The sequence below is a fragment of the Ruditapes philippinarum genome, unplaced genomic scaffold, assembly GCF_026571515.1.
Source record: "Ruditapes philippinarum isolate M1 unplaced genomic scaffold, ASM2657151v2 ctg770_1_1_1_1, whole genome shotgun sequence".
NCBI classification, from domain to species: domain Eukaryota; kingdom Metazoa; phylum Mollusca; class Bivalvia; order Venerida; family Veneridae; genus Ruditapes; species Ruditapes philippinarum.
In genome coordinates, this window is record NW_026859620.1 from 400,219 (window position 1) to 413,874 (window position 13,656).

The window sequence follows — 13,656 nt, forward strand, 5'->3', positions numbered from 1 at the left end:
CGGCTTTTTAGGGGACGTTGTTTATCATATCTTGAATAATAGTGAATCATGACATTGAGAATTTTAAAAGAAAGACCTGAAGTGCCACTTTTTTATGGTTTCAAGCTAAAACTTGTGAATGAGGATTTTATTTGTTCGTTTAGAAGTAATAAATCTATTTATAACAGTTATTCAGGAGTAAATTATGAGTGAAGAAGGTACAAAGTATGCTTGTCATACAACCAATTGAACTGTTTTGAAGGAGTTTGTTGGAGTGATAATCTATTTAGATAAAATATTATTCAAGAAATTGAGACACTGTGGGAGACCACAGGTTGAAATCGAGTAAATTCTTCAAATGAAACAGATCAGATTTTATAATAATGTGTAATTAATGTAACTGTAAGGTTATAGACTGGTTATCAATGTAACAAAAAATGTTCAAAGATGTTGGATACAGTTTTAAGTTGTGCATGGAAGTGCTTCTGAAATGGAAAGATGATTAGAAAAATTCAGTGATTATTTGAATACTTAAGTTTTTGAGAATGTGTCAGTTTCCGTTACACAGTCTGTTTGTCTTAGCAGACAACATTGTACCACTTCCGAGCTGTTTGGAGCCTATTCCCAGCAGTTTGCTGGAGTTGGAGCCGGGTCCCAGCATTCAGCTGGAGCCAATACCCAGCATCCCAAGTAAGTATGATGTCATTTCCTGTTCCAGTTATGACTAGTTCCAAGTTCCTGTTTCTATATTTATTCTCCAGTTTCCTTGTTATTTTATTGAACTATAAAATCAGATTTTTTCCTCATATCAATATGCTTTAATTTTTTGTTGTAATTTTACAGCAGCCTGCACCGCTTGACCAAACTGCACATTTTTAAAGAATTTATTGCTTGAAATTTTTATAGTGTCTTTTATATGCTGTATTCATTAAGGAAATCAGGTTTTGGTATGGGAATGGAAAATTTCTGTCCTTAAAGAGGGACAATATTATATACTAACCACAGTTATAAAGTGTATTGGTCCTTTAAAACTGATGATATATTTTTATGGTCAGGTAACCTATTTGACCTCTTAATCATTATCAGAAATAATTAAATGCATCTAAACTTATAAAGAAACGTATATTGCTCAAAATGATTGACCTCAAAATATTATGTGCCATAGACACGGAGACCATATGAAACTTATGACAGTGTAAACATGTAGTTCAGACGTTGACCCAAACTTCAGTGCAGTACTTCTTCGTTGTCTTGTATACTAGACCGATACAGAAAGCATACGATTTCGGCACTTAGTAAAGATATTTTCTTCCCTATTTTAGTAGCAACTATAATGATAAAACAAACAAGGAAGAACCTGAAAATGATGTCGTAAGTCGTTATTATCTAGACATGAACATTGTTCGCTTCAAGTACCGATATCTTTAAAATTGGATTTTGATGTTTGATTTCATGATTCGATACCTGATCATAGGCTTTGTTGATAAGGAAAACTGGCATAAACATGTCATAAAAGATTAGCTTAGTCTTTTCCGATACTTTAAACTTTTGCGGAGACTGTTGACATTTCTCGAGTACTCAAGGTACAAGGCTGAAGAAATTGGATGATGATGGCGCACTTTTTGAGGATTGAAAAATAATAACTGATTGAAAAAACAAAGTACAGATTTAATTTTTCATTGGTTTTTATCTCAATTTTTAGTCAGAAGATGTTTTTCAAATTGGTAAGAATTTAAAACCGATAAGATCAATCTGTGACAGCGTAGATCATTAAGTCGTTTACATACTGTTAAAGAAATAAAAGTACCCACAAGTGGTGAATGTAAATCAATGAAGTGAAATAAAGCTTAAGAAGTGAATATATCCAAAAGGATTTTTTTCATTACAGAAGTTAATTTAATTGAAAGTTCTGAGTGTAATGCTTTTAGAAAATGCATATTGGCAAGTCATAATTGCAGCTGTAAGCCAACAATTATGACATTTGCAGTGCTCATCTAAATAAATAACATGCACAGTATTACAGACTAGTTGTGAAATGATTGAAGAAAACTCTTCATGCGTTAAGTTAAAATTTGTAAATTGAAGTTGTAAGATTTGATCATTGATGTTTGATATTGTGTCATTTTGATAAATATTCCCAATAACCCACATGAATTTGGCGAGCATATTTGATTTATGCCCCCCCTACAGAAAGTCACGAAGATTTTTATTGTACCTCTATATCAGTTCGGTATGCACCATCGTATAAATATTGACCCATGATTTGCTAATTGGCAAATTTCGTCATTCAAGTTTTTTTGTTTTTTTTCATTGTTTCCTTTTTTCATCTGTAATCTATAATTGCCTATAAATATTATATTTATGGTAAAACGAACATCTTGAATTGACTCGTACAAGTGTTTTCTTGTTTGTCGGTTGTTATTAGAAGTTTTACAATTTACAATTTTTATCTTCTTTATATTTTATATGCGTTTAAGTTAACATGTTCTTTCATATTAACATGCTTTTAAGTGCAGCGTTTAAATTTTGAGACTTTTATGTAAACATCTATAGCATAATAGATGCAAATGGAAGGTGTCCTCGAGTATTGGCAGGTTACTATCACTCTATTTATATTGTGACGGATTAACGTATGCAAGGAGACGGCCAACATTTACAAATATCAATATTTACATGTAATTTGTTCCGATCTTCTTTAAAGTTCCGACGATCATAATTATGTGTTCCTGTTATGGAAAATGGGATTTAATGAACATGTCTTTATGTCTTTTATCTTTTATAAACTACACAGTTTAAAATCTATGCATTGGGTAATAATAGAAAGATTTGCAATATTGAAAAATTTTATGCATAACCTTTTAACGCATTATTGAAAAGTTCAAACAGGTATGGCTCTCGGCCAGAATTTGGGTTTGGATACTAATATTAAGTGTATTGTAAAGGGCTTATCTTCCTTTATTATGACTAGATCAGATCTTTTGTGTATGATTTACTTGTTTTGCCAAAATAAGAATTTGTCATAAAATGTTGTTGTTCTTTTTGTACAATATTAATGAGTTAAATATAAATGTAGGCAATGTTTGTGTTTATGTACTTTAATGATTGATGATAATAATTAAGTAACATTTTAAACTTTATTGCTCCCAATTTACATTAATTTATACATTAAAATATCACCATTTTGCTCATTTTAGTCTTTTTGTGATCCATATAATGGACTTGTCCAGAGTTAAATTTGGAGCAACCTATTGTTAATATAAGGGATATCAACATGAAATACTTAAACTTTAACCTGCTGGAACTGGATGTGGTAAGGAATTGCCATGCTCTATATAATGTTAGTAACCCAATTTTCAGAAGTTTTGTATTGAAATCCTTAAAGTCTTAAATAGACTGTTCCAAATTCGAAGCTGGGCAAAACCATTACACAAATTCAGCAGGTTAAGGAACTTTTTAATGTTTAAAAAACAAATCCATTGAATGATGGGTTTGTACCTACTTTTCATACATACACCTTTGTGAAATTTAAGAATGAATGATAAAAATAATCTTAAAAAATTATTCATTTTTGAAGAAGGCAAACAGATTAAGATTTTTACACCAGTATTGCAGTGACCTCTTTGACGTTTACTCTACCTCTATCCACCACATATACACAACCTTTTATTAACCTGTGTTTTTACTAACTTTATCTTGTAGTTGAGTCGGACTGGGATGACCCACCAACTCCCATCCCACCACCTGAAGATAGTAGAAAAGGTATATACAAATACTTTCTCTCTTGTATACATTTCTTCTATGCAAAGGTATTTTTGGTGTTTCTCTCCAGGTTCAATGGTTATGAAGAAATTTCTTGAGCTAAAAACTCAGATCTCAGGTATCTGATTGGACAGAAATCAGCACAGAATGTACTGTGCCAGACCAATTAGATTCCAGACAGAGCTTAGGAAATGGTTTTATAACCTTGAGAGCAGAATGATGTTTATTTGCTATTTTTTTATATGTTTACATGTATATTTTTGTCATGCAATAGCAGTGTTGTATAAATAGAGGGTTTTGATACAACATTTTTGTAGCTATGAATCGTGAATATTGATGTTACTTGCTCATTGATTCATGCTTTTTACTGCAGTATTCGTATAATGCACTTGACTTGCTTTGAATCTAGTACTGTCTGTTATTTGTGTTGATTATATAATATCAAAATAATAAAATTGGGCAGCAGACGGTATTATGGTCTGGTCAGATTGCATGACTCAGTGTATGCTGGTTAGCCTTGCAGATCTGTAGTGGTGTATAGTCAAAGTCATTGCAGCAAATGTTTAAAGGGTTTAGTTACAACAACTGTTTTGATTTTCTCTGTAGACATTATAAGTTAAACTGTAGACAAAGATACTGGTACTAACTACTAAGATACAAAAATGTTGCTTCAAACCTTTACAACTTGGGAGAGCCTACCAGTATTATATTGGTACATATATTAGTTATATGAATGGCCTGCATGATGCAGCACATTGATGAAATAAAGGTGCTACATCAGTAGATATTTTTGCACAAAGAACATAATATTTTTATTTTCAAATAAGCAGTTTTCTTTAGTACATTATAGTCGTTAGTTCTTTATAGATGTTAGAAAAGTTATCGCATTAGACTATAAAACATTAGCCTTTAGAATGCATTAAATTATGATGTGTTTAACATCTTTGTTGACTGGTTGATTCTTATAAAATTCATTTTTGTCTTGTAGGGAAAGATGATGAATCGCCATTCCCGTCAAAAGCAACACTAGCACGTTCAGCCACACGACGCCCCACGAAGAAAGTACCGCCAATATCTAGCTCTGACAAACACAGCAGCCGCGATGATGATGCCGATAGTGCATACGCTACTTCCTTGGGAAGTACGCTGGAGGCGGAGTCTCACATTGAGGTATGTATGGCTATTTTTAGTAACAGAGTGTAGTCCCCGAATAAATTAAATCCACATGGATATAGGATAGACCATTTGTATGTAGGAATTCCCAGTTTTTTGTTTTATTTAAACCCCCTGTGATTTATTTGCTTTGTGGAATAGCAATACAAATTGCCATAGAAGCTACGTCTGGAGAGAAAAGGTGTGAGAAGATGCCGATCTGAAGCTACATCTGGAGAGAAAAGGTGTGAGAAGATGCCGATCTGATCTGCGTGATTTTCATTCAGTAAACAAAAATTTTAAAGCAAGAATGTATACATGTATTTTGTGTTATCACAAGTCAAGTTATAGAATTCACAGAAAAGTACACAAAAAGTATTGATATGACATAGCATGTTTTAACAAAAATCACAATTTTTCTGTTGTTTTACCAATCACAGATGATGTCTTCATTGAAGGGTATTAGACAACAGGAAAAGGTTTGTCCGCTTATATGAATTTGCATGTTGTTTTTTGTCGTTTTTATTGCTGATTAACCTATATAATCTTGTTGGATTTATTTTTTGTTGCTATTAACTAAGGACTGGTTTATTTCATCAACATTTCTTTTTATCGGAAATTTTGTTTTCTGAATAGTCTAACCTGTATTTATATAAAGACCACAATCATGTTGAAATTTTATCTAACTTCTGTAGAAGACATTTTAGTGCATAAAAAAATGTTGATGAAAATCAGTCTTCTAAATTTAGGTAGAATGAGTAATAGGCGTAAATTTAAAGCTGCAGTCATTTTACCAAATTGAGCTAAAAAAACCATTTGACTGCTAACACTATGATTATGATTCAGTTAAATTTGCACTTCAGAGAAATCTGACTAGATACTACAGCTATGCATCAAATTCAATATTGAAATCGCCAGAATTATGGTGCATTTGGTCAGTTTTACAAAGTTTACCATCATCAGGGAAATAAATTTACCCTTACTTTACTGGAACAGAAAGTGAATTAGCTTTTTCTAGCAGTATAGACCCAGACCAGCCTGCATAACATTCTGACTAAACTCTGTACTGTTGGCCGACTTACTTCGAATTTTCATTTTGATATCCCTAAAATTGATAATTAACAGGTCCAGAAATAGAAACTACACATGTCCAAAATTAAAAATTTGTCTGGTTAAGAGTTAAAAATGTTTACTACACAGTTATAGTATTCTAATTAAGAGATTTATTCCCTGATTTGTTTAGTCACATATCAATATATTGTGATACCATCGATTTTAACGTCAGTTATCCTTAATTACATATACTGAATTATGTGAAAAGCTGGCAGGTAATGTGAAGAACAGTCAATAACAACACACTGAATTGAAATAATTATTGTTTTTGAAAATTGTGTTTAACCATAACAATTTACTACTGAAACTACATAATTTTGAATTCCTATCACAAATCCCTATATTTTAACCCTTAACATGCTTACCATAAAACCATTCATATATTTTTCAGGGAAATTCTCAAAATTATATACTGAATAGCGAACACGGTGCAGACCAAGATCAGATGGCACAAATGTTAAGGCTGATCTTGGTCTGCACTGGTTGGTATCTTTGGGTTAAATTAGGAGTATGTTGTTAATGAGTATTAAGTTTGAATAATATCTGTCCTTTGTTTACTAAAATATTAATAATCCTGCAATTTTTGCCTTGCTGACACAACATTTGTTGAAATGAATCTAGAACTCTTGCCTAAGAAAAAATAGGTCAATAAATAAATGTTCTATTTCTAGTTTTTCCCAATCCAACAGCAAACCCATGACTTTTTATGCTATGCTTATAAAAAACAAAATTGAATGTAACCTGTGTCCTTCTGTCACAACTAAGTTATATCTCAAAGCATATATTGACCAATATCTTAGAATATTGAGATTTGAATTGGATATGGTCAAGGTCATTTAGGTTAAAAATGAATTGACCCTATAAGAAGTGGTCAAAGGTCACTGAAAATAAGAATTGATAATTAACATTTTTAGTTTTCAAAATAATTTGGGAATATCATTTAGCTGTTCCAGAGCTGTGTCTGGGCATTCATGCATCTTAATGTTGTCTTTAATATAAGACACAAAACATTACAATTAAAAAAAAAGAAAAAAAGATTATTAAAAATATCTTAATTTGCCCTACTTTGCTTGGACTGGAACCTAGAAACACACTTTCATGACCTTACAAATTTCTCATTTGTGTTTTATTTTTATAACATGTTTTGCAATAATGTTTTCCATGTTGTTACATTTTGAATATATTGTAAGCTAGCATTTTGTCTGTCTTTTGACTTTTTACAGGTATTTTTTATACTTATTTATGTGTAATAATTTGGTGTAGTAGAGGGATCTATCAATTTGTATATTCTGAACTTTGATAAAGTTAGTTTTACATAGTTGGTATGGTAAAGGGTGTTTTATATAATTATACTTTTTTTAGTCTTTCTCTGTCCGTCCCAATGTAAAGCTGTCCGTCTGTAGACTTGACACATTGGAATGTGCGATCATCCATATTGACAAGTTCCTACTTTGAATATATTTATTTGATAGTTTTGTTTTTGTTTATTTCTCTTTTATCTGTCGATGGTTATTTACTTGGTATGTCAAATGTTGTAAAACAATTTTTATAATACAGCATCTTTGTAACATCGCTTTTCATTGGATAGTCATGATGTTTAGATAGTTGACTGCTGTCAATTTATGAAGAAATCTCAGTTTTTTCTCCAAAAAAAATGTAAGTTTGCTGTATTATAAATTTGTTATTAATATTATAAAAATATATATAAAAAATCTTTATAACATGTAAAACAACGGTGTCTAAAACAGAAAAAGGCTGTCTGTCTGTAGAATAAAATTCAATAGCTCTTTATTGGAAATCATATTGAAGTGATCGTAAAATGTTAACAGTCTGGTTTGGCCAATATCTTGAGCTTAACTGCAAACATAATCAATTGATTTCTTGAAATTTTTAAGTTTCTTTGATCTTTTAACATTTTTTTTATCAATTTTCCTTTTAAAGACTATTAAACCCTCGAGGGTCTGCAAACATAGGGAATGTTCGATGGAGTCATCGTATTTCAAAGCTCTCGGGTGCAGTGCAGGAAGTCATGGTTTTTTTTCTGTGCTAGATTTATAAGAAACTTAATCCTTATTGCTGTCAGGGAAGCATTGATGTTTGTCGTTATCATGCATTTGAAAACAGAAATTTAGAATGATTGAACTTTTTCAGATGATGAACTCGTTAATGAGCATCAGAAGTAGCGCATCAAAGAAGAAAGAAAAGATTATTGAGCAGCAAAGCTCATCGACGCTAACATCGCGATCACCGTCACCAGACACTTTGAAAGAAAGTGGAATCTGGAGCGATTCTGATACAAGTAGTAAAAAGAAATCGTAAGTTGTAGATCGTTATATAGATGCTAGGTAAATCTGGGGTCGTATCTAGGGTCGTATCCGATGGTTTTATTAGTACATAAAGCTTAAGTTAGAGCATCGTCGAGATCGCCCCTCGAGCATTATCGAGATCGACCCTCGATATGTATGAACATGGCCGTATTATGATACTATCAATCTTATTCAAAGTTCAGCCTTTAAGTATTAAGAAGCCTTGAACTGAATGTAAGATAGTCATTGATAAGTATGATTACAGCAAATGGAATCTCGTATACAGCTAATGAGATGATGGGGTTAATCAGATAATAATTTTTTCTATTCTCAGAACTTGGCTCAATACGACACTGTTTTAAATGTTCGCATGTAATGAATTTGGTTTAGCACTGTTACTATAAACTTTGGACAATTTAGACTAAAATTTGATCGGCAAAAACTTGGAAAAAGATATATCCATTTCATGGGGAAAAAAATTGTTCACGAGCTCAATTGTTAGTCACATTGTGATGTTTATTACGTTTGTATATCAAAGTGTCATCTGCCAAATTGAGCGTCACTTTGCAGTATCAAATTACGCCAAATAAAGTTATAAAATTTATGTTTGTTATTTTAGTTACCATATGTGTTTATATCTCCTACTTCATATTTTCAAAGGAATATTTTTCTCTCATTTTTTTTTATATATGGACTTTGACACCTAATTTCATTTTTTTAAAAATTTTGACACTTAAAGGTTTTTGGATATAATTTGATTTTTCGGTGTCGTTTTACCTATCTTGCAGATGTACGATGATATCAGATCATTCTTGAATGTGAATACCTGAGATTGAAAGATTTGTAGCGTCATTATAACAATTTTAATTTTGAAACATTCGCATTACGAGAAGAATGTTACCACTCTTATTTCCATTAAAAAGATCAAACGAGAATTAATTTTGGGTGTAAAAGGGTGTGTGAAATTCAATGATAATAAATTTATAAAAACATATTGAGACTATATAATACCTCGCATTTGCTTTATAAATTTTATTCTCGGCAAGTGGAGTTCTTGAAAAGATGTCTGTACAGTTTTGCATGATGATATTTTAATACGGCTGTATAGATGTTGAAGAAAAAGGTTCGAGTTAAATGTGGATTATGTTTCTATGGAAACTTAGTCTGTGTATAGTAATGGTAGTGAAAGAATAAAGTAGATTGCTTGAACTACCTTACAAAAAGTCTTTGGCTCGAAATCTACCTATCGGCAAAATGGATAATTGATAGGCTACTGCTGAGAAAAAAGAGAGGAAAAAGTGATTCTCATTGATATTTGGATTAAAAAGAGTTGCTATGGTAACCAACATTGTTGGCTGTATATGGATGAACTGCATTTCACATGTTAATTATCCTTTTTTCCCTGAGAAAACTTGATTAGAAAAAAATGGCTGAATGAAATATAAAGGAAAATATGAACAGAATTAGGCTAGTTATTAATCTTATGTTACTTTTTAATAAAAAAAAAAAAAATGAAAATTTAGGATAACTGGATTTTTGATTTTTTCGATTTCTGCGATAATGTATATGTAGTAACTGTTTATTTTTTTCCTTTTCAGCAAAAATCCATTTGAGTCACGCCCTAAGATCCCACGAGAGTCACCGTTTGAATCGAAACCAAAGTTAGCAAGAACTGGATCATATAATAATAAGAAAAATGGAGACAATAGTGATGACACAGTGTATGTGGATTATAACCCGAGTAGTGGTGTAACATTCAGAGAAAATAAAAATTCCGACGTTCAAGTTGTCGGGAAAGGATATAACGAAGACGGAACTTCATTAGATAATCGATCACTTAACGGAATTAATAAAAAAGCGACCGATAAACGAAGGGTTACGAAAGGTAAATGCACATTTTAAGCACCTGGTTTTTTTTTCGGGTTTTTATTTTTTTTTGTATGAAAAGAGCATTTGTTACTGGATGGCATTGTGCTTCTGTGCATCTGTTTTCTAAGCATGATCATTTGAACAAAGAATGTTCTTTGGTAATAATACTTATCATTTTTGAGTGATAACATATCAGTTTTAATTTTTGTATGTTATGGGGTTTTTTAAATCCAATTTTAGTGTATTTTTTATTGAATTAGTATATTTTTCTAAAAAATGAGGTATCTGTCTGATTGTATTCGTATTTTGTATAGGTTATAAAATACAAGCCTTTCTAAAGCAAAATTTAATAAAAAAAAAAAAAATTATTTCTGCTAGCCTCTTGTGAAAGTGTTTGAAGTTTCTTGCTTTCATTGAACCTTAAATGGATTTAAATCTAAAAGAAACTCCAATCTTGTATATATTGGATAATTGATATAATATTTTACCAAACAATTCAGTAATGCCACGGAATGAAACTGATATGTTATCCTCAGACGTTAATACCATTGCATTTAAAAATCACATCATCCTGTGTTACATTAAACCCGTTCAAGTTTTTTAAAGTAAAATAATGTTTTCACAAAGTTTTGTTGCTAACACTAACTTGTTGCTATAACATGTAATGTTGATGGTTATATTCTTCCCTCTATATTCTATTCACCGAGTTCTCACTAGATCTATATATAAAATTTAAATTATAGATAATTTTTTTGAAATTACAAAATTCTTAACAACGATACGATCTAAAAATCTGAATGGTAAGCATTGATTTTTACAGGGCTATGCCGCCAGTATAGAGCCAAGGTTAGCATGCTCTCCTTTGCAGTCTGACCAGGCCCTTCACATCTGGTGGCATAATTTTTTACAACAGGCAAATGGGTTAACTATGTTTAGAAATTTTGAATCGTCATGTATTGTGGCAGATACTGAAAAGGCTCCCAGCTCTACTATATTTGTGGCAATACCTTATGAATAAACGTAGAAAAGCAGAACATTAATGTATTCCTGTCCAACAAAAAGCAGTATTATCTATGAATTTCGCCTAACAAGAAAAAACATCTTTTTAATTTTTTAATAAGTTTTTAGCTCACCTGTCACAAAGTGACAGGGTGAGCTTTTGTGATCGCTTTTCGTCCGGCGTCCGTCCGTCGTCCGGCCGTCCGTCCTTAAACTTTTGCTTTAAATGACATCTCCTCATAAACCACTAAGCCAATTTCATCCAAACTGCACAGGAATGTTCCTTTGGTGGTCACCTTTAAAAATTGTTCAAAGAATTTAATTCCATGCAGAACTCTGGTTGCCATGGCAACCGAAAGAAAAAACTTTAAATATCTTCTTTTAAAGAACCCAAAGAGCTAGAGCTTAGATATTTGGCATGAAACATCTTCTAGTGAGTGTCTACCAAGTTTGTTCAAATAAAAGCCCTGGGGTCAAAATTGGCCCCGCCCCAGGGGGTCATTGATTTTCTCTATATGCATATAGTAAAAACTTAAAAAATCTTCTTTTACAGAACCCAAAGAGCTAGAGCTTAAATATTTAGCATGAAACATCTTCTAATGGGTGTCTACCAAGTTTGTTCAAATAAAAGCCCTGGGGTCAAAATTGGCCCCGCCCCAGGGGGTCATTGATTTTCTCTATATGCATATAGTAAAAACTTAAAAAATCTTCTTTTACAGAACCCAAAGAGCTAGAGCTAAAATATTTAGCATGAAACATCTTCTAATGGGTGTCTACCAAGTTTGTTCAAGTAAAAGCCCTGGGGTCAAAATTGGCCCCGCCCCAGGGGGTCATTGATTTTCCCTATATGCATATAGTAAAAACTTAAAAAATCTTCTTTTAAAGAACCGAAAGAGCTAGAGCTAAGATATTTAGCATGAAACATGTTCTAATGGTTGTCTACAAAGTTTGTTTAAATAAAAGCCCTGGGGTCAAAATTGGCCCCGCCCCAGGGGGTCATTGATTTTCCTTATATGTGTATAGCAAAAACTTGAAAAACTTTTTTGAAAAAAAAAACCAAATAGCTAGAGTTTAGATACTAAGCATGAAACATCTTCTAGTGAGTGTCTACCAAGTTTGTTCAAATAAAAGCCCTGGGGTCAAAATTGGCCCCGCCCCGGGGGTCATTCATTTTCCATATATGTGTATAACAAAAACTTAAAAATTCTTCTTTGAAAAAACTCAAATAGCTAGAGCTAAGATATAAATCACGAAGCATCTTCTAGTGAATGTCTACCAAGTTTGTTCAAATAAAGCCCTGAGGTCAAAATTGGCCCGTCCAGGGGACATTAATTTTCCTTATACGTGAATAGCAAAAACTTAAAAATCTTCTTTGAAAAACCAAAATAGCTAGAGTTTAGATATTAAGCATGAAACATTTTCTAGTAAGTGTCTACAAAGATTGTTCATATAAAAGCCCTGGGGTCAAAACTGGCCCTGCCCTAGGTGTGTCATTGTTTTTATCTATATGTGTAAAGAAAAAACTTGAAAAATCTTTTTTTAAAAAACCCAACGAGATACATCTTAGATGTTTAGCATGAAACATCTTCTAATGGGTGTCTACCATATTTGTTCAAATAAAAGCCCTGGGGTTTAAACTGGCCCCGCTCCAGGGGCCTATATACAGGTGAGCGACTTCAGGGCCATCATGGCCCTCTTGTTTATAGCATAACTTTCGTATTTTATCTGAAACCATGTTGCATCAACTTTTAAAAGATTCTTCTGAAATTGGTCAAGTGTTAATGATCACAATAAAACATGACTGATTTTCATATGAAATTTTATTCACTAGAGATTGATAGTGTTATATGATATATTCACACAAAATAGTATTATATATATTCACACAAAAGACTAATCTCACAGAAAAATTCAAAATATGTCACCTAGTAAAATCAGCCATTTCCATGCTGCAGTGCTTTGTGCAATGGACTTATCCTGCCTTGAGTTTGGAAATGTCAGAACATTGTTACTGACAGCGATTTCATTATCAGAATTTGATAAAATTGAGCTGTCTCATTGACCTGTGAAACTGTCCGAGATTTTTTTTGTTTTCAATTTTCAAAACAACTTGTGGCTATCTGAACGGGAAAATATAGCATGTCCTGTGGCTGGCTTTCTAAAGGGGAAAAGATATATATAGCAAAACCTGTGGCTTTCTGAAGGGGAAAATATAACATGACCTTTGGCTTTCTGAAGGGGAAAATAAAGCATGACCAGTGGCTTTCTGAAGGGGAAAATATAGCATGATAAATCAGAAAAGGAGAAAACCTGAAATCCAATTCCAGCAACTGAGAATGGAATTTACCCACACATTTTATAAAATTTTCAATTTCAATTCAGTAATGGTACACAGTATGAGCTATCTATAGGGACAGCTTTATGTCTTTCAGTCAATTATTAAATTGATCAATAAGCTGATATAAGTCAGCTGCTGTTA

At 32.2% G+C, this 13,656-nt stretch overlaps 1 protein-coding gene across 8 annotated transcripts in view; it reads left to right on the forward strand.

The window, feature by feature from the left end:
- Nucleotides 1–13,656, forward strand: part of LOC132757258 (TOG array regulator of axonemal microtubules protein 1-like) — a 54,975-nt gene that overhangs the window by 20,626 nt on the left and 20,693 nt on the right. For 4 of the 8 annotated variants that reach the window (XM_060748479.1, XM_060748481.1, XM_060748484.1 and 1 more), the window contains exons 4-9: nucleotides 562–669; nucleotides 3,679–3,738; nucleotides 4,727–4,908; nucleotides 5,331–5,369; nucleotides 8,155–8,318; nucleotides 9,908–10,194. In XM_060748479.1, the coding sequence (XP_060604462.1) occupies nucleotides 562–669; nucleotides 3,679–3,738; nucleotides 4,727–4,908; nucleotides 5,331–5,369; nucleotides 8,155–8,318; nucleotides 9,908–10,194 (840 nt within the window). The remainder of the gene's footprint in view (nucleotides 1–561; nucleotides 670–3,678; nucleotides 3,739–4,726; nucleotides 4,909–5,330; nucleotides 5,370–8,154; nucleotides 8,319–9,907; nucleotides 10,195–13,656) is intronic. The other 4 variants (XM_060748480.1, XM_060748482.1, XM_060748483.1 and 1 more) reach the window with 4 other exon arrangements.